Below are 20,220 nucleotides of genomic sequence, written 5' to 3'. Positions count from 1 at the left end.
AGTTTGACTTCTGGGAACTTTTAACAACACTGACTGTAAATACATTTAGATGAAAACTATGTATACACTTTATACTAGACAATCAGCACAAAATTGTACTTGTACTTGTATTGAACAGTTGCTTATTGATATAATGAACGTACCGACATGTGACCACTCTGTCTGTTAACATGTGAAGCTTCACTTTGTTAAACAGAGAAACTGGCTGGTTTGATTAAATCTGTCCAAAAGGAAAATAATCCACCTTCACACAAAACTCACTGTGATAGTTAGTCACTCATAGTTGAATGAGACACATGTATTTGTATTTAATTTAACTGTCTATATATTCATGTTTTTTCACAAAAAAAACTGCTTTTTTTGTCATTAGGATCCATGTATACTCTGCCCTGTACCCTGCAGTTTTTTCCAATAGCCTCCAGGTCATGTGACCCATCGACTCAAAATCAATGCCGAAATGTCTTCATATACTGGCTAAATGAGACACGTGTCTTTATATTTGAGTTGACAGGTTTTCATATTTTTTAATTAACATTTTATTTGAAAGTTCAACATTTTTGTCATGAGGTTCCATGTATACTCCGCAGTTTTTCCAATAACTTCGAGGTCATGTGACCCATCGACTCGAAATCAAAGCCGAAATATCTTCATATACTGGTTGAAAGAGACACACCTCTTTATATTTAATTCTAATAATCTTTCTGTTTTTTATTAACATTTTAAATGAAAAAGCAGCATTTTTGTCATTGTGTGATCCGCAGGTTCTTCAATAACTTTTTAACACTTATTTTCGTTGGATTTTAGTGTTCCTCATATTCTATATCATTTTTCTTGGTGAAAACAAAAGATGATTTTTCATTAAAATATGTTTTAGCTCAACATAAGTTATATCATTGATGAAGATAAGCAGTAACATTTGGAACATCAGCTGGATTGTGGAGTGTTTATTCAACAGTGCAGTTCTTCATTTCGACCACTCGGTGTCGCCAAAGATCTGTGAATGAGTCAAATACAGTTGTTATTGTGAGACTGTACACCTGACTGATCACACCTGAAGCTGATGAAACAAACCAGTTACAGTTCAGAGAGATTCTGCAACTTTAAACATAATTATCAAAGTGTCTATTTTCATATTAACAGATGAGAATCAGAACCGGTCCACTGAATCCTTCACATGTCAGGCTGTTAACACCTGAACTTGTTACCTTGTTGTTCTGAGTCTCAAACAACAACAACAACTGCTGCATGTTGTGTTCACCTGCGTCCTGTAAGTTCTGTTCTGTTGTTCATCCAGCAGATAAAATCACATTTCACTGAACAAACTCTCTTTATCTCCATCTAGTGACACGAGACGCAAACTACACCCTGATCACACCTGATCCAGAATCATCAGTGCAGACAGGTAAACGCTCCACTGTGGAATATATGAAGTAGTCCATAATGTTTTTAAGCTCACTGGAGGCCTGATATTATTATTATATCATACTGTAGGTGTTGATCAGATTATAGAACAACACTGAACGCTGACAGCTGCCAATCAATAATCAAACCCACTGAACAGAAAACATCTGTTTCATACTGAGACTACAAACTTACAGAGAGATGCTCAGTTCCATCTCTCACCTGAGGGTCAGGCTCACCTGTAGCAGCAGGCTGTGGACATGAACCAACTATACAATCTTTGGATTTAACCTCGGTGACTCTGTGTTATTGATCCGGGCTGATCTGCAACGTCACAATGATTAATATGTGCAGTATATTGCTCAGGTACCATTCCTGCATGTATGAACCTGCGATACAGAGAGGTGTCGTCCTCAGGTGTGTCTGAGTCTCCTGTATGGACTGAATATCAGTGTCTGACAGCTGAGAGGACAAACGAACGCTGCAGTAAAGACAGAAGGACAGACGATGATTAGAAGAGGAATAAATGAAACATACAGGACGTAAACTGAAACTTTACATTGTGTTACTGTTTGTTAAAAACAGTTTTGGAATATTTCCTTCTCTGCTCGGCTCGAGGTGTTTCTGTGAGTCACCTCAGAGGTATTCAGACAACAAGAGGATTGAGAAGCGTTCACCTGAGACAGATTACTGTGAACTCTAGTTTCTGCTCTCTGCACACAGCAGCTGAGTGAAGACATGTTCCCAGCTTGCTGTGGAGGAACCTGATTGGCTGGTGGTCCTGACCTCGGTTGGACCTCTGCACCTTTAGGCTGAACTGACGGCGAGCCCGGCCTCGTCGCCCAACACCATCACTGACCTCACTAATGCTCTTGTGACTCAATGCGAGCAAATCCCAACAGCCACCTTCCTAAATCTGGCAGTAAGCCGTCCCAGAAGAGTGGACGTGTTCCAGCACCGGGTCAGAGCCACAGGTTCTGCAGGGACGTGTTTAACACTGACTCAGGTGTGATGTTCACCTGTCCACACACTGTTAGAGAGCTTCAGTTACTCCACCATCAGTTTGTCTGACTGTTGATGTTGAGGATGTTTAATATTCTGAGTTTCTGTCGTTCCGTCACAGTGACAGGCAGCAGTCGGCCTCAGCAGAGGGAAACAAAGGCTGGTTAACATGCAGCCGCTCCACATAAAGCCCCTCTGTGATTTATAATAGAGGCTCAGTGTTTGGGAGTGTGGACGTTGCCCTCTCAGTCCACTTCATGTACGGGAAGTGACTGGATTACAACCTAATCCCATTATGATGCTGCTGCTATGTGAGGGCTTAGAACCTGAAGGCTCGAGCTTCAGGACAGGGATCAGCTGCACACTGGAGGACCGACACCGCCGACACTGATACAGGTGCTGATGGAGCCGGTCGACGGTCCAGGTGACGCCTGACGAGGGAGGCATGAGTCCGTGTCCGTCCTCTGGAGACTCTCTGCCGTGGTACGTAGGCCCTGTTGTGTGATTGGATGATGTCGTTGCTCTCAGCAGCAGCAATCTTTAAATGGACAGCCGAGGAAACGGCTGATGGATGAGGACGTACGAGAGGCGGCCAAGTCTGGTGTCACAGCAGCGAGCAGTAAATTCACAGGAAGTGATGGCAGATTAAAGTGTTGATGTACGGAGGCTGGACGCTGCCAGCAGAACACCTGCAGACGTTCACAGTGTTTGTAAAGATGTCTGGTGCAAAACTTACTCATTCAAATAAGTTTCATGTCATGTAATCAAACATATGAATCAATGTGGAAGAATGTGCTTATAACTCTTAGACACACTTTATATGATCGATGAAAACTTTTACATTTTTCCCTTATGTTGCCTTTAAATGATGAACTCATGATGATATTTTAAAATTGAATCTCAAAAATAATTAAAATCACATTTTTTCTCATTATTTCAATAATTTATTTTTTTCCATATTTCTCGTCACACTTCGTTTGTTTCCTTCTTTAATATTCTGACACTTTAATTTAAAGATTTGTAAACAAATCCAGGACGATGTCACTTTATTAAACATGTGACATCACACAGAGAACATCATCCTGAATTATTGGCCTAATATAAAAGTTATTAACTTTGTTTTTACGAGTTTTCCACATCAGCAAATTATGTTTTCTGCAAACAAAATAAAATAAAAGCTGGCTGAGTTTGTGATGAGCTTATTTTTTAACAACTCGAGGAAAAATGTACATTCTGTTCTAGATATTAACTGCTGATTCTGATACTTGTTATAAATGTATTGTAAATTGTAAATATCTTTACATTTGACTGTTTTTAGGCAAAAACACAAAACATGTTTGTACGATCTTGTATTTTCCCCTCTGGCATTGTAGAAAAGTCTTTGATGGTATTTAAAGCCTCATAACATTAATAGAAAACACTTATAATTGTGTATGATTATAATTATATAATTATACACATTATTCTGGAATCTATTTCAGGTAAACAAACATTTAAAACTGTGAAGGAGAAAAACAATCCATCAAACACATTCACTTCAATTACCAGGAAATCAGGGAAAGTAGTTCTTAAACACACTTTGAAATAATAAAGATTTCATCAATGTTCATGTGCTAAAGTGTAAAAAAAAGTGTAGTTTTAAACTCTCATGTTTAATGAATCAGTTACTGTAAAACAATATAAACTCTACAGACAGTTCAGTTTGTGATCTGAGCTGAAGTTCAGCAGCTTCACTGGAAATAAAACAGAAACGAGAGAAAGAACAAAAGAAAACAAACTGAATCAGCAAACAAAGTCACAGACAGAGAAATAAAAAGATTGGAGGAATAAGAAGAGGAAGAAGGATATGAAATAAAACCAAACAACTGATTAAAGGAGTCTAAAGTAAGATAAGAACAACAGAACCTCTGCCGGGCCTCGGGCTGCTTCATTCACTCGCTCATTTTAATTAAAATGAAAAAGCTCAGAACTGTTTTTTTTTTTTAGGGTTTCTGCAGACTAAACGAGTCGTAACATGAAAGGTTCTGCTCTTTTCTTTCCACTAAAGTGACGTGAAGCTCGCTGAATTAAACATTTCTCACTGATGTGCTGAAATATTCATACGAGTCCTCTGAATGTTCTGTTCTGCAGGACCGAGCCGCTGTGGATGGAGCTCCGTCTGTTCTGGAGAACTGACCGCTGAGACAATGATTAACCTGCTGCAGCGATGATGCATGCGTGTGTGTGTCACACTGTGTCAGTGTGTGTGTGTGTGTGTGTGTTCATGACAGGAGGTGAAAGTCCAGATGAAGGACAGAGATCAGTCAGAACCAGCAGCTCATCAGACAGACTGACAGACAACATGGATCAGCACCACAGCCTCTAACTCACTCTATTGTCCTGCTTCATTGCTCTTTTAATTGGACCCGCTCCTCCAGCAGGCAGTAAATCAAACTTAAAGGATTGTGTTTCTTCTCAAAGTGTTTTCTGGCTGGCTCGGTCCGATGCAGCCGGCACCACAGTCTGAGTGCCATTTACAAGTAGAGCAGCAGCACAACAGCTGCGACTGTGTCAAGGTCTGAGGAGGCAGTCAGAGTCTGATCCAACAGTGGAGAACACACTGTGTGCACACCGCAGGCTTCATCCTGCACCTCCTCATCCTCTGCTCCAGCTGCACCTCCTCATCCTCTGCTCCAGCTGCACCTCCTCATCCTCTGCTCCAGCTGCACCTCCTCATCCTCTGCTCCAGCTGCACCTCCTCATCCTCTGCTCCAGCTGCACCTCCAGCTCCTGCAGCAAACCAACACAATCACACCCTCCACCCGTCCAGCGTCTGGCTCGACCACAACCTGCGGCACTCTCAGGTAATGCATGCAACTGGGCTGTGTGTGTGTGTGTGTGTGTGTGTGTGTGTATTTGTGTGTGTGCATGTGTGTCTGAATGTTAATACTTCACGATATAACAGTGATATGCCTCCAGAAAGTGATGCAGGTTTGAGCCGGCTCAGTCGCCAGAGTAAAATTTGGGTGTGTCCGTTTCTCAGCTGGTTTCATGTGAGGAGGTGGAGGAGGTGATGGAGGTGAAGGAGGTGGAGGAGAGTGTGGTGGTGCTACAGCTAGACTACCAAGCCAGTGACCACTGTTCAAGACTGTGTTACATCACTCGCAGGTCTTGTCCCAGTTCTGTTCGTGGTGACAGAACCAAGAATATTTAAGCCAAAATGTGAGAAAACAGGACCAGACCAGAGTCAACATGTCGGTGGTTTGAACATTTGTTCTGCTGATCTGGTTCAACTGGCAGAATCTAAATAATGTTTGGAGTTTTTAAATCCACGTGAGATAGTTTCTCATTAACAGATTTTTAAAAAGGCTGCAGCTGCTCGGCAAAATTTGAGGAACAATCTTGAAAATAATCTAACATATGAAACGTAAACTGCACTAAAAAAAACTCAAACTAACCAACAGTGATGAGATAAACACAGTAACCTACAGTGTGTGACCACTGTCCTAACTCTGTTCATGTGTGTTAGCTCATGCTAACGTTAACTGGGTCAGTGTGTTCAGACGGCTGGACTTTGCCAGGTTAAACAACACAGCGACGTGGACACAGATAGAACCACCTCAAATGTCCTCTTCAAATACTGACGCCATTTCACAACTCGTCAAACACTGACACTTTAGGACCATTCCTAAAATCCCAAAATGTCGAGAATGAGACTAAAATAATGTCCTTTAACATGATATCTTACAGACCGTGACAGCTAAGTGGTAAAATCCTCTCACAGAACCTGCTCGCTGGAACTAAATCACACTTCATGTAAATACTAGCAGGCCTACAGGGAGCTGAACTGATTCAAAAGGAGCCACATGTCAAAAGTCATTTTACTGTATTGGCAAATGTCTGTTAGCTTGTTAACTAGCTAATAATCTCATAAACACATAAATCAGCGTAACATCAAAACAAAGCCACCAGTTGCTAGCCTGGATGACAGTTTAGCTAACAATACCAAAAACCAGCTGCTAGTCAAGGTAAGCATTTAAGTTAGCATTGATTAGTGTTAGCTAACCTTGTTCACGATTAACTTACGGCAGTTTTCTAAGAAGGTAAGACTTACAGAAGTATTAGCTAAACAGGGGCACAATGGATGGCTGGTAGTCGCATTCTAATGAAATGTCAGTAGAGAGGAGCTAAAAGGTTCATGCTAGCTTGACAGTTAGCAAACTAACAAAGCCAAAACCAGTTAATTCAGGTCAACACTGATGTTAATGTTTGAGGACATTTGCTGTAGCAACAAACTGGGTTTTACTAAATTAGTCGGCTTAACAGTCAGCGAGCTAACAAATCCAAAACCAGTTGCTTGTTCAGGTTAATGTTGAAGTTTGTTATAGCAGCAGCTGGTTTATTAAATTAGCCTACTTGATAGTTAGCTAGCAAGCTAACAAAACCATAACCACTTAATTGTTCAGGTTAGCATTGAAGTTAGCATTTATGGTGCTTGTTATGGCAGCAGCTTGTTATTTAAACCTTTAGCAAGTTATCAAAACCAAAAAACACTTTCAGGTTAGTGTTAAATTAACGTTTGTTATCACTGAAGTTAGTGTTTGGTAGCTAACCGTCTTCAGGTTTCTGACTTTATTCTACAACTTGCAACAGTTTTCTAAAGAACTGTTTGCTGTAATACTGTAGAACTGTAAAACTGTACTGTAGTACCGGTGCAGGTCTGACGGGGTCACTGGGTTTACTGCTCTGTGTTTACTTCTTGGTGTCCTCCATCACAGTTGTTGCCATGGCGTCAGCAGCTCTGGAGCTGATGGGCTTCTTCCTGGGCCTGCTGGGCATGCTGGGTACCCTGGTGTCCACAGTGCTGCCGTACTGGAAGATCTCTGCACACATCGGCTCCAACATCGTGACGGCGGTGGCCAACATGAGGGGCCTGTGGATGGAGTGTGTCTACCAGAGCACGGGGGCCTTCCAGTGCGAGACCTACAACTCCATGCTGGCCCTGCCCGCCGACCTGCAGGCCTCTCGAGCTCTCATGGTCATCTCCATCGTGCTGTCGGTCCTCGCCATCGCCGTGGCGGTCCTGGGGATGCAGTGCACGCTCTGCTTGGAGGGTTCAGGTGCAGTTAAGAGTCGTGTGGCCGGAGCCGGTGGCGGTTTATTCCTTGCTGCGGGCTTCCTGGCACTCATACCTGTGGCGTGGACCACGCACGAGGTGGTCCAGACCTTCTACCGCCCAAACTTACCCTCCAGCATGAAGTACGAGCTGGGGGAGTGTTTGTACGTCGGTCTGGCCTCGGCGCTCGTCTCCATGCTGGGAGGAGGGTTACTGTGTGTGTCGTGCTGCGACGAGCAGAACGGTGGGCGTGGCCGACGGCACGGCGGGGGGTATCCATATCCTGTAGGAGGCGGCATGCTGGGCGCAGGTGCAAGGACAACCTCACAGACCTACCGCAACCCCACCCTGCAGGCTGGAGGCATCAACATAGCCAGCAGGGGGGCCACGCTGGTCCGCAGTGCCAGCGGCAGCTCCCAGGGTGCACCTGGAGCCCAAGGAGCCAAGAAGCCCACTGCGGCAGGATATGACATCACAGGATACGTCTGAGGTCACTCCATCGTTTGATTCATTTATTGATTTATTTATACGACGTATTCAATCGAATGTTGTCGCTCAATTCTGGAAAGTTTTGTTAAATAAAGTGGAACAGCTGGAGGACCGTTACCATGACGACCGACACGACCAGACTGCCACTAACTGTCGGACAGTTTTTCTCTCTTCACATGTTTTAATGTACATTTATATGATGTCATCACCTCCACCTCAGGACCAACACACACACAAACACACACACACACACACACACACACACACACACACACACACACAGATGAAGATTAAAGGAGCAGTTCACCCATTAATGTAACTCCAGTCATCCTCTCCTCCTTCTGATGATATAAAGTCCTCCTCTCCTCCTCCTGATGATATAAAGTCCTCCCCTCCTCCTCCTGATGATATAAAGTCCTCCTCTCCTCCTCCTGATGATATAAAGTCCTCCTCTCCTCCTCCTGATGATATAAAGTCCTCCCTCCTCCTCCTGATGATATAAAGTCTCCTCTCCTCCTCCTGATGATATAAAGTCCTCCTCTCCTCCTCCTGATGATATAAAGTCCTCCTCTCCTCCTCCTGATGATATAAAGTCCTCCTCTCCTCCTCCTGATGATATAAAGTCCTCCTCTCCTCCTGATGATATAAAGTCCTCCTCTCCTCCTCCTGATGATATAAAGTCCTCCTCTCCCTCCTGAGGATATAAAGTCCTCCTCTCCTCCTCCTGATGATATAAAGTCCTCCTCTCCTCCTCCTGATGATATAAAGTCCTCCTCTCCTCCTCCTGATGATATAAAGTCCTCCTCTCCTCCTGATGATATAAAGTCCTCCTCTCCTCCTCCTGATGATATAAAGTCCTCCTCTCCTCCTCCTGATGATATAAAGTCCTCCTCTCCTCCTCCTGATGATATAAAGTCCTCCTCTCCTCCTGATGATATAAAGTCCTCCTCTCCTCCTCCTGATGATATAAAGTCCTCCTCTCCTCCTCCTGATGATATAAAGTCCTCCTCTCCTCCTCCTGATGATATAAAGTCCTCCTCTCCTCCTCCTGATGATATAAAGCCCTCCTCTCCTCCTCCTGATGATATAAAGTCCTTTAGCTCAGCAGCTCCAGTGAAGATATCAGCCGTCACATCTTCTCAGACTGATTTGGGGATTTTGACTTCAGTTGTTCAGCAAAATGCTGCAACTCTGTTTCACTGTGAAGCTCCAGGAACGTTTGAGGAGACGATGACTGGATATTTTTATTTGTTTTTTTGGGTGACCTGTTCCTTTAACGTCAGCAGCCATCTTCTTTTTCTCCATAAAGCATTGATTGTTTCTGATCCATGCACACATCAGCTGTTGATGTAAAGTTAATCTTGTGCCGTTGTTTTTAAGATTCAGTGAAATGAATTCAGTCTTATTGATTCGTGGAGTTTCTGAACATTTTGACTCAGTTGATGTTTGGTTGCACTTCTTCTTCTTCTTCTTTATTCGGACAGTCCGGTATTGATACTCAGCTGTTTGCTGCGTCTGTGAATACTTGAACCCAAACTGTCATCTTCTATCGGAACCTCAGAACTGAGCCCTCACTCTGCTGGACCACCTGAGACTCTGACACAGTACAGGCTCAGAAACAAAAGTCTTCAAACTGTTTACTCATATACATTAATATTGTGCCTTATTATCACATTATAAGGTGCTCTGACAGGAGAGTGTTTGGAGTTGGCGGGTCTTCATCAGCGGTGGTGGTCCATCTGAACCGGACCTACGTTAGCTGTGAAATCAAGACCAAAACACTGAAACCATCCTCACCAGCTGACATTTAAAACTCTGACTTCATCTCCAGGTGTTCATGTTTCATCCTCCGCTCAGCTGATCGTTCCTGACTGCTGATGTTTCGGATCACAAAACTACTTCCTGTCAACTGAATCGAACACAGACACAGTTTTCAAGTTTATTTTTTATTTGGAAATAAAATGCAAACTTTTCTTATTGTCATTTTGTTTGATTCTTGACTTTTAAAACCAGATCAGTGAATCTAGCCGCGTCCCAGTTTTTATATCTGTGAAGCGTTCACACCAAGAAACTGATAAAAATAGATTCAGAGTCGGCAACAAAACACTTCGGTCTCAAAATGTCATTTGGAGACGTGACGAGCTGCTCAAATAATCTACAGAACCTGCAGATGTTGGTGAGAAATGTGCAGGAATATCAGTTATTAGATCTGTATCGTAAAGATTAAACAACTCTGCTCATAATAACAGAATCACTGGAACATGGAGGCTGTTCCACTGAGCAGCTGTTAATAAATACACTGAGCTGAGTTTCTGTTGATGTTTCTCACAGCGCAGAGCGAACGAGAGATCACAGCCCTGAACCCGAGGCAAACAGAACATCCACACAAACAGACCTGAACAAACAAAACAGAACCGCTTCAGTCCGATCGATTCAGTTTGACCCACGGACCAAAACTGCTCACTGGGTCAGTTTACAGTCACACAACTGTCAGAGCTCTTTGAGAACGTGCTCAGAATATAAAAATACTCTCGGTGCTGACTGGATCTTGATCACGCTGCAGGCAGAACACGGGCCTTCATGTTCATGTGTGGTACAACTGGTGCTGCTACTGCTACAATACAGTGCAGGGAGCTGGGACCCGGTCAGGAAGTGGACTGGTTCAGCACAAACACACACACACATTTGACCGAGAGAACACCAGAGATAAGTGGATTATGCACACACAAATACACACACACACACACACACACACAGACACACACACACACACACACACAGACGCACACACACAGAAACACGTGTTGTCTCACAGTTTAGACAAAACAAGGTCAACAGAAGTACAGAAAGTTTGATAACTGATCTAAGAATAGAGAAGTTGGTCTCAGCTTGGTGTTCTGCAGCTGAGGACGGGAACAGGAACAGGTGTGCTGGTGAGGTAATAGATTACTGCTGCAGCTCCAGACACATCAGCACACGACATGAACCAGCATGAGAACATGGTGTGGTGGTTTGTACTGTTCTGTGACGGGCATCAGATCAACAGTACTCCACTGATACGATCAGCTCGTCATCAGGCTCCTGGTACCGACCCATTCCTTTGGGTCAGGTGTGTTGAACCAGGAGCAGGTCCAGAAAACACAGAACTAATAAATCAAGATAAATGATTCAACCAAAATTGTGTTATGTTGAGGAAAAGCTCCACAAAGACATTCAGCTGTCAGAGAGATCGACACGTTAGTGTACGACTCAGGTGTGCTCCTTCAAAATAAAACTTCTGATCAGCTTCTGGATTATTGTGTTTGAGTTCTTGTCTCTTTAGTAATGTGACTGTATGAATTGTCTGGTAGATGATGAAGGAAGAAACAGAGAAAGTTCAAGCTGACATTTTCTTGCAGGACAATTAAAAATGCAGCACTCAGTTTGAGGACAGAGAGTGACATTAATGTGATTTTATACGTGTTGTCAGTTTAAACAAACACTCTTTGACATGTGGAAGCTGTTTTTTGGGGCGAGTTTCCTTTCAGAAGTGGACTAAATTGAATTTCCCTAAAGAGAGATTAATAAAACATGTTCTCTTGACTCGTGGCGGCTGAACGGCTCCACCTAGTGTCCCAAAGAAGAGTAACACCAGATTCAGACTGAGATGCCAGAGACTCGTCGTCACTGTTCTGCTCTTTCTGTTGCTGTAAGAGTTCAGATGTAAATGTCTGCATTTATTGATCACATAATTAATCTGATTACGATGAGGTCAGAGGGCTGAGCGTCTGTCTGAACTGTCAGCTGGAATCATTTCAGAAGAAAAACATTTGTCAGTGTTGGAGCTGAATGTGTTTGTTAGGTAGAAACATCACGTGACAGGAAGTACATTTAAATCCTCTACATCTTCTGTAGTTTTGTCTGAAGTTATTAGTTTTCTTAATGTCATTTCTGTGATGATAAAATAAAGATTCAGTGACTGTAACCCAGAAACTTAATGACAAAGAGTTTAGTAAAACGATTTCCACGTTTTAATCCAGATAATAAATAAATACAATCACATCAGACATTATTTACACCTCTGCTGTCAGGAACAAACACTTGTTACTTCTTCTTCTCCTCCTTCTTCTGTTTCTTGTCTTCCTGTCGCTCACGGCCAAACTCAACCACCAAAGGTTTCCCTAGCAACCGGTATCCATGGACCAGCTGCAAGGCTTTCTGGGCCGTTTCAGCGTCTGCCAACAGGAAACAAGAACACCTTAAATCAGGAAGTCCACAGTTTATTGCGGCTCTGATCCGCTGGATCACGTCATCGTCTCTCACCTGGCAGCGTGATGAAGGCCTGACCCTTCATCCGTCCGGTCAGCAGGCGGTAAACGACCGGCAGTCCGTTCTCCTGCTCGAACCTGGAGAACAGCGCCACCAGCTGGGCCACTGAGGCCTGTGGACTCAGGTTCTTCACACACAACACCTGCAGAGAGAAAGAGATCATGTTTAAGTATCAGCTCCTCGTCTGAAGCTCTTCTTCTGTGGTGCCACACTCATGGAGTTTTTACCTTGTTGGGTTTTCCCGGCTCATAGTTCCTGAACCTCGGGATGCTTCGGATCCCGTCCTCAGATTCTCGGTTGTTCAGGATTTCTTCGTCTGAGATCGTCTCGATGTCGCCTCTGACAGTCAGCTGTCTCCCTGACCCCGCCTTCGGCGCTCCACACAGACTGCCGATTGGCTGGCTGATGTTGATCTGTGTTGGAGCAGCTGGAGGTGACTTCCTCGGTCCCTCCTGAACGAGCTGCTGCTCTGATGGGTCTGAACTCGACTCTGACAAGCTGCTTCTTTCACCTTGCTGGCCAGAAGCTGCTTCTGATTGGTTGTTGTCTCTCTGGGAGTCCTGTGATTGGTCAGACACAGTTGCATGTGTCAGCAGGTGTGGTGCTCCACTTGTGTCTCTCTCAGAGTCCTGCGGTGACGCTTGTTGTTGTCCTCCCTTTACGAATACGTCTCTGTAGAGAGAGTCCATCGGATCAGAGCAGGACTCCCCCTGCTGGTCGTCCTGCTTTACTTCACCTGTGGAGGAAAACACAACAGCACAGGTGAGACGCATGAAGGAGACTGTTTCACTACTTTACTTTATCTGTTTTCTATCAAAAATACAGTCCATGTTCTCACACTTCTCTCTTCTGTGATCAGCCCAAGATCACAAGAATGATTTCTCCTTTCATTAAAGGAACAGTTCACACAAAAAAAATGTAAACTCAGTCATCTCCTCCATGCTGATGAAACTCTGTCTCATAGTCCACAGAACAGTTCTGGAGCTTCACAGTAAAACAGAGTTGCAGCATTCTGCTAAACAGCTGAAGCAGCTGGAGACTTGATTCCGAACATCAGATGTCTCCGTGCAGCTCGTCTGCTGTGATCACAGTCTGCAGAGGCCCTGAGATCACAACATTTTAAAAGATGTCATTTACACCCTTTGGGATGAGCGTTGACACTTTGAGCTTTTCGAATCAGTCTGGGATCTCAGGACTTCTGGAGACTTTGATTACGCTCCAGAAATGTTTTGTGGACTACAAAGCTTCACCTGATTTTGCATCAGCATGGCAGTGAGGAGATAATGTGGTGAAATGTTCCCTTAGTTAAAATCTCAGACATTAAACTGTGTATTTTTTTGGAAATGTTGATCTATAGCATCATTTAAAAAGCCTGAAAATAGTTAAAGTCTTAACTGGGAGTGATGTGAAGGAACCACAACATATTTAAGCCTTCTGAGACTAAACTGAAGATTATGGAGAGCTGTAATTTAAGGCCTGTAGATAACAAGCTTTTAGAAACTGTGTCTATATCTGAAGTCTGAACTGCTCGGGGTCAGAAAATCTGTTAAGTAACTGAAATGTGCCTCTTTGGAGGCGACATACTTCCGTACAGTTCTTGTGATGAACCTTCTATCTGACGTGTCTTTAACCATCCCCCCCCTCTCTGTAAACAGTGTCGACGCCTCTCTGTACCTCGATGGTAAAGTGCGGTGAGGAAACCCAGCCGGTCGTTTCCCTGGAAAAGCGCCTGTTCGATCTCTATTTCGCGGCGTGACAGCGGCCGGCTGGAGGCGAATCGCTGTGGGCGGGACAGGAGCTCGTCTCTGGCTCGGATCTTGTCTCTGATCACCTGCAGGCGCTGCTGCTTCACACCTGGAGCTGCACACACACCGTGGGACTGTGAGGACACACAGCCGGGGTCAGACATTACTGTGCTGGATTTGGACAAATTATGTACATGATTATAAGTATTTGTAATGTTTAACAGTCATACATGTGGATGTTTCATTAATTATTGATCACAAAAATGAGCTTTTGTCACGTTTCAGCTGATATGGAGGTGATACAGATCTAAATAAAAGTTTTTTGGCTTTTATCTTGAAGTATTCTTTTGCCGGACATTTTCAACATTCAGTGAGGGGGAAGACAGGGATGGATGCTCATCACTTATTATATCTATAAGCAAATGTAGCGTTTCCAATCAATGACACCTAAACGTGTTTGGATGAGCCCTGAATGACGCCAGCTCCTCCTGTTCTCAGCAGGTTTTACCTTCTCTGCAGCCACAGATTCGTCTCTGCTCTGCCACAGTTCGATCTCAGCGTCGGTCAGGCCGAGCTCCCGTAAACCGGCCAGCTCATTCTCTCCGTCCTGCAGGGCCTGAAACTGGGAGAGGCTCCTCACTCCAGCTGCTTGATCTCCAAACGGCCGGTAGAGAGCCGCCGGGGCGAAGCACTGCTTCTTGGCTACACATCTGTGGGACGGGAGGTTTTGTTATACGACTGTTTGTGTACATGATGTTTACATCCTGCAGGATTCACATGACCTGAATGTTTCTCTGATGTTTTGCTGATAAAAAGATATCTGAGAGAGAATATGCATCCCTGCTGGTTTGTGTATTAAACCTCCTCCTGGCCGCTCTGTGTGAAGGCAACACAACAGAGCAGTTTTACACACAGCACAGAGCTCCTGTGGGAATAAAGCTGCTTTCTTTTCCCACCGAGCTGCACAGGAAGGTTTTAGTAACGCTGCTATTGTTTTTTTATTGTCACTGTTCAACAGTAAATCCGTCCGGGGAGGTTTTAACCAGAATTTGCATCTGAATGAAGCTTTGGACAGATATTTTGTCTGCAACAGATCTGAGGACTCCATCCTAAAATCAAACTGATCTCAATTGTTGATTAATCTGTCTGTTATTCTCTGGATACTTCGATCAATTGTTTGATCTTTAAAGTCTCAGAAAACTGTGAAAGAGGTCGATCAGTGTTTCATCCACAAACAAAGACACTCAGTTTACTGTCACAGAGGAAAGACAGCAGAAAATACTCATGTTTAACAAACCGACATCAGCCCATACAATCACTTATCGGAATAGTTAGCCATGAATATAATTGTTGACAACTAATCGTTATTTTCTGCAGCTCTAATAACTTCCCTGCTAAAATGACGGATCTATTATCTATAACAAGATATTATCTCTTGTATTGAGCTGAAGTCAAATAAAGTCTCATTATAGAAATTAATGCTGCAGCTAAGAGGCAGATTTTGTTTGAAACGTGAACATTTCACTCCATAAAGTTTTCCCTTCAGTCGTGGGGGATGTTCACTGTATATGTTGTGATGTAACATCAGACAGGATTTTGGTTTGTGGTCCAGCTGGTAAGAAAACTCTGGACAGCTGGAAGTTCAAAGAATGTGACCATGAGACATGAAACAATGCTAAAACCCAGACGTTTGGTTTTAAACTCTTTCCACACATTATGATATTATATTTTATGACAGGAGGTATAAACAGAGGGTTTCTGACCGGTTGATGTCGACGTCGGTGTGGAGCTGCTGCAGCAGGAGGCTGTGCAGCTGCCGCTGGCCCTCCGTCTCCTGCTCCTCCAGCAGCGGGCCGTCCTCACAGGGTCGCCGGCTCACTCTGAACAACACAACACAGACGGCAGGTCACAACCTCAGTGGAGCTTTAACAACACGACAAATCATCTACAACGTGACTCTTCCACGTGATGCTCCGACTGTTTTACACGAGTATCTTAAAAGAGTCTGACTGTAAATGTATCTTAACTCACTAAAACAAAACATGAGAAATTTTTTAGCTGGAAGGTTAAATAAAAGACTCTGATCTAAAGTGACAGACAGCAGAATCAGGCTGACTGAATATTATTTTCATTATTGGTTAATCTGTCGGTTATTTTCTAACTTTATGAAAGAAGAAAGAAAAAGAAAAGATAATAAAAAATTCCCATAAGCTTTTCTGTGTGCTGTCTTCATTCTGCTTCTGATCCAAACCCCCAAAATATTTAATTTAAATTCACATAAAATAAAACAGCAAGTTATCACATTAGAGAAGCAGGAACTGGGGAATATTAGGTGATACTGCAAGAAAAATGACTTACATGATCAATGATTTATCAAAAAAAGAGACTGACTGGTTTCCTGTAGATCAACTAATTACTAAAATGATTAATTGCTTTATTATCATATATGGTGTGAGAGGACAGAGATATGTGAAATTTAGAGATGTTGCTGCACTGTTTATATTGAGATAAGGATCCATGTCATATACAGTAGCTGGGTGTTGAGGCCGACTGACATATTGGTGTCAGCGAACATTTTGGGTTTTTTAAAAAATTTATATTTGGTTTATCCTGTAGAAAAATATGCTTGAAGTATTCTATAACTCTTAAATTCTCAATTAAGTTTATGGTTTCAGTTAAATAATATTGTTGTAGACAATGAAATCTGTTGTTAAAGTGTAAAACATTCTGCCTCTGAATGAATAAGCAGGACTGCTTTACAACAACAACACTGGATATTCAGGATGTTTGCATTGGTGCAGGTACTTTAATTATTAAGGTATTTAATTCTGACAACGGCAGAAATTCACATCACCAAACTAGATGTTCCATAATGGAAGATTTCTTCTATATCGCTAATCCTTCTGTAAACTAAGAAGGTGTATAATAATCACCAGTGTATTTCCAGGTAAGTGTGAGCTCACTGGAGGTGTACAAACCACCTGAGCTGCTGTCTGAGGCACATGAGAGAGAATGCTAACAGGTTTCTAACTTTATTTGAGCACAGAGTCACGGTACATGAGATAAACTGAGGCTAACGGGCCGACAGCAGACAGCAGAGGTGAGACAGCTTCACTCCATCATGTCTGCAGTGTAGTTTAATACAATGTACACGTCCAGTTAAACGTATTATCTCAGAATTAGAGTGTAAATAACAAAAACACACACGTAACAACAGAGCAGCTAACGCTAGCATAGCTGGCTGTAGCTGTTAGCTATCTCCATGACAACAACGCCGCGTGAAGCAGATCGACGTAAAAAGTTACCTAACAGCTTTAAACCGGATCGTTCTGGTCACACTGGTCTCAAACCAGTTCTCACACCAGATCTGATTGATTAAAATGCCACAATTCGTATTAAAATTACCGCTAACTGAAAGTTGTGTTTACCTTCGCATGTTTCCGCTTTGTGCTTCCACTTCCGGTGCGGGGGATTATGGGAAATGTAGTCGAATCCTTCAAATGAGCAAAAATGAACTAGAAGCTGCGTTTTTATGGAAAAAAATGAGGAAAATGATGATATAGAAGATAGTTTGAGCGGTGTTGGACACAAACAGAGCCGTGTTTGTTGTTTTACAGCAGAAATGATCATGATTCAGACGCCTGTGTGTTGAAGTCTAACCACAGTGTGTTTTCATCAGCTGTTTGTCTGTATGTTGCTTTCTGTTGAAAGCCACATAGGCTGTAACATGCATGCATATTTTCTGTTATGACATCTAATTAAAACACGCACACATAAAGCCTGTAGTGCACCACACCCTGCTTTATTAGAGAGGGTGTGGTTATCAAGCACCATTCATCACCATTCATCATCATCACAGTTGGCTGTCTTTCCTTCATCCATCGGAGATTTTATCAACCGTAATGCTGCAAAGCCTGACTGAATATATACTGTAAACCGCTCCCAACCCTCCCCTCCCAGCTCAAGTGTCCTCAATTAGCCTGCTGGCTGACGTCAGTAAGGTGACATGGGCGCTTCTCTCCACCATCTCTGAGCCTCCGCCGCCGCTGCCGCTGCCGCTGCATGGCATTAATAGATGGAGATATGTGCAGCAGGAGAACAGGTTTGCATGCATTTGAATGATCTCCCGTGCATTAGTGCTGCAGCTCCTCCGCTCTCCTCCTCTCCCGCCTGCAGCCGGTGTCGGATCGCCGGCAGCTCGGCTCCTCTGCAGGGCTGCGCAGCTCCTGACTGACAGAGAGATGAGGGGTGGGGACGCAGGGTGGGGTCACAAGCAGGGAGAGGCGGAGGAGGAAAAGGCAGAGAGAGAGAGCCCAGCCCTTGAATACACGGCAACAACACGCCGTCAGAGAGAGGCAGAGACGCAGAGAGACTGGCTGTGTGTCGGGGGGAGCAGAGGAGCCTTCGACGCTGCGGACATGAACTGAACAGAGACACTGAAGAGGCAGCGAGCGTGTTTTATACCCCGACTGTTTACTGTAAAGGTGGAAATCCAGCCCCCACAAGCCCTCCTGTCTCCCTCACAGCCCTCACTGAGCTACACCCAAAGCCCCGACCGACCCCCTCCTGCTCCCGCTGCTCCACCCCTCCGCCGCTGCACCGCTCCGGCAACCGAGATGCACACGGAGACCCGTAACAAGAAAGTAAGTGCAGCTTATTGGTCAATGAACGAGAGGAGACGTGCGTGCGTGCGTGCGTGCGTGTGGATGATCCGCGTGCACACAGCAGGCAGAGCTGTCATGTGCCAAATGTGAATGTCAGTGTGTGTGTATGTGTGTGCATTCACAGTTTATTCTGCAATTAGTGGAGTTCTGTAACCTCACTGCTGCAAGAACATCAGCTGACAGCACTGTCATTTAATATGGAAAACCTCTGTGTGTGTGTGTGTGTGTGTGTGTGTGTGTGAGAGAGAGAGAGAGAGAGAGAGGGTGTGTGTGTGTGTGTGTGTGTGTGAGAGGTTAGTTCAGGTTCAATGTGAAATGCTCTGTGATCTCTGAGAGGCAGGAAGGAAACAGAAGGCAGAACCTGCAGCTCATAGGACACCATCTTAGCTTTTAAAGGGCCAGCAGCCTCCTCTCAACACACACACACACACACACACACACACACACACACACACACACACACACAGGCCTGATGGGAAGCAGCCAGGTGCACTGCCTGCACACACACACACACACACACACACACACACACACACACACAGTGAAGTGAATGTGAATGTGGCGGCTGATCACTCTGCAGCTCCACATCTGTTAGTCTGACTGTTTTCATGGCGGATGATGGAGGCGGCTCACAGTTTGATCCACATCGTCCAGGTTCCTCGTTAAAGTCTTGAACTCTGACCTGTGATGTGTGTTGAGACTGAGCGCTGACAGTTTGTTGGATTGATTTTTATGAACTCTGCGGTTTCACTCTGAGCTGTTTTTATGTTTTTACTACATTTCTGCTCAATATTTTGTAATTGGTGACATCACTTCCTGTTTTAGTGAGGCGTTGAGGGAAACTTGAACTGAAGACGTGTGATGCAATCCTGATTAACGAGGCCTACAACAGACCATAATAACCTCACCTGTGTCTGATGGTTGTTTGGTTGGTTTGTCAGGTAGATTTCACTAAAAGTGTTGAACAGATTTTAACGAAACTTAAATTAAACTTTGGTCAAAACGACTGATGATTGCCACTGACTCCCAAAATGATATTTATCAGGCTGATCTTTGTCGTACACTCATATTTTGGTTCAGGACGTTGTGGTTTAGATTGGAATCACGACCGTACGTAGGTAACTTTAATTACGTTACATAACTTCCCCGCGTTAGTGAGTTAAAGTAACTGACTGCTGGACACACAGCGGTCTCCTTACAGCCGCTAACACCTTAAAAACACTTGAATTTTAATGTTGTTTTCATGTTTGAAAAGTGCTGGACGTTTGGATAAAGCGCTCCAGGTTGTTTCTGTCCGTCGGGTTAGCTCAGTTAAAGCTGACACAGGTAGAATAAATTCACCGAACACAATATCAATTGATTCTAGTGAACTCATATTTTTCTTTATGTATACAAGCTGCTGCATGTTGCTTGATTTGGACTTTGTAAAGATGTTGTAACCCTGCTACAAACAACAAACCTGACTATGTGTGGTAATTAGCTGCTTTTGGTCCAGAACCAGAACACGGGACGGGTC

At 43.8% G+C, this 20,220-nt stretch overlaps 3 protein-coding genes and 1 long non-coding RNA gene across 6 annotated transcripts in view; 3 read left to right on the top strand and 1 right to left on the bottom strand.

Moving 5' to 3' along the window:
* The first annotated feature begins 2,611 nt into the window (after nt 1-2,611).
* On the top strand, nt 2,612-8,133 carry cldn2 (claudin 2). 2 transcript variants are annotated; one of them, XM_030437219.1, is made up of 3 exons: nt 2,612-2,886; nt 4,674-5,246; nt 7,161-8,133. In XM_030437219.1, exon 3 carries the CDS (start codon nt 7,169-7,171, stop codon nt 7,985-7,987), a length of 819 nt encoding a protein of 272 aa, XP_030293079.1. In that variant the 5' UTR covers nt 2,612-2,886; nt 4,674-5,246; nt 7,161-7,168; the 3' UTR covers nt 7,988-8,133. The 2 variants fall into 2 exon arrangements, with proteins under 2 accessions (XP_030293079.1, XP_030293078.1); XM_030437218.1 differs by having other exon boundaries at nt 4,534-5,246.
* Nucleotides 8,134-11,974: 3,841 nt separating this feature from the next.
* Nucleotides 11,975-17,969, bottom strand: rbm41 (RNA binding motif protein 41). 2 transcript variants are annotated; one of them, XM_030437490.1, is made up of 7 exons: nt 17,469-17,969; nt 15,804-15,920; nt 14,549-14,750; nt 13,970-14,174; nt 12,523-13,031; nt 12,290-12,437; nt 11,975-12,201 (listed from the first exon to the last, which is right to left on the bottom strand). In XM_030437490.1, exons 1-7 carry the CDS (start codon nt 17,474-17,476, stop codon nt 12,071-12,073), a joined length of 1,320 nt encoding a protein of 439 aa, XP_030293350.1. In that variant the 5' UTR covers nt 17,477-17,969; the 3' UTR covers nt 11,975-12,070. The 2 variants fall into 2 exon arrangements, with proteins under 2 accessions (XP_030293350.1, XP_030293349.1); XM_030437489.1 differs by lacking the exon at nt 17,469-17,969 and adding an exon at nt 17,022-17,059.
* Nucleotides 12,973-14,372, top strand: LOC115593804 (uncharacterized). Its single transcript, XR_003986367.1, has 2 exons — nt 12,973-13,057; nt 13,951-14,372. It is a non-coding gene; the product is annotated as an uncharacterized LOC115593804 (long non-coding RNA).
* A 39-nt stretch (nt 17,970-18,008) lies between the features above and the next one.
* Nucleotides 18,009-20,220, top strand: part of LOC115593872 (Krueppel-like factor 7) — a 64,135-nt gene continuing 61,923 nt past the window's right edge. The window contains exon 1 of the mRNA XM_030437544.1: nt 18,009-18,683. Coding sequence (XP_030293404.1) covers nt 18,657-18,683 — 27 coding nt within the window. The 5' untranslated portion in view covers nt 18,009-18,656. The remainder of the gene's footprint in view (nt 18,684-20,220) is intronic.

This window comes from Sparus aurata, chromosome 13, assembly GCF_900880675.1.
Source record: "Sparus aurata chromosome 13, fSpaAur1.1, whole genome shotgun sequence".
In the NCBI taxonomy this organism is placed as follows: domain Eukaryota; kingdom Metazoa; phylum Chordata; class Actinopteri; order Spariformes; family Sparidae; genus Sparus; species Sparus aurata.
The sequence above is the reverse complement of the archived record's forward strand: the minus strand, read 5'-3'. Positions and strand labels throughout refer to the sequence as shown.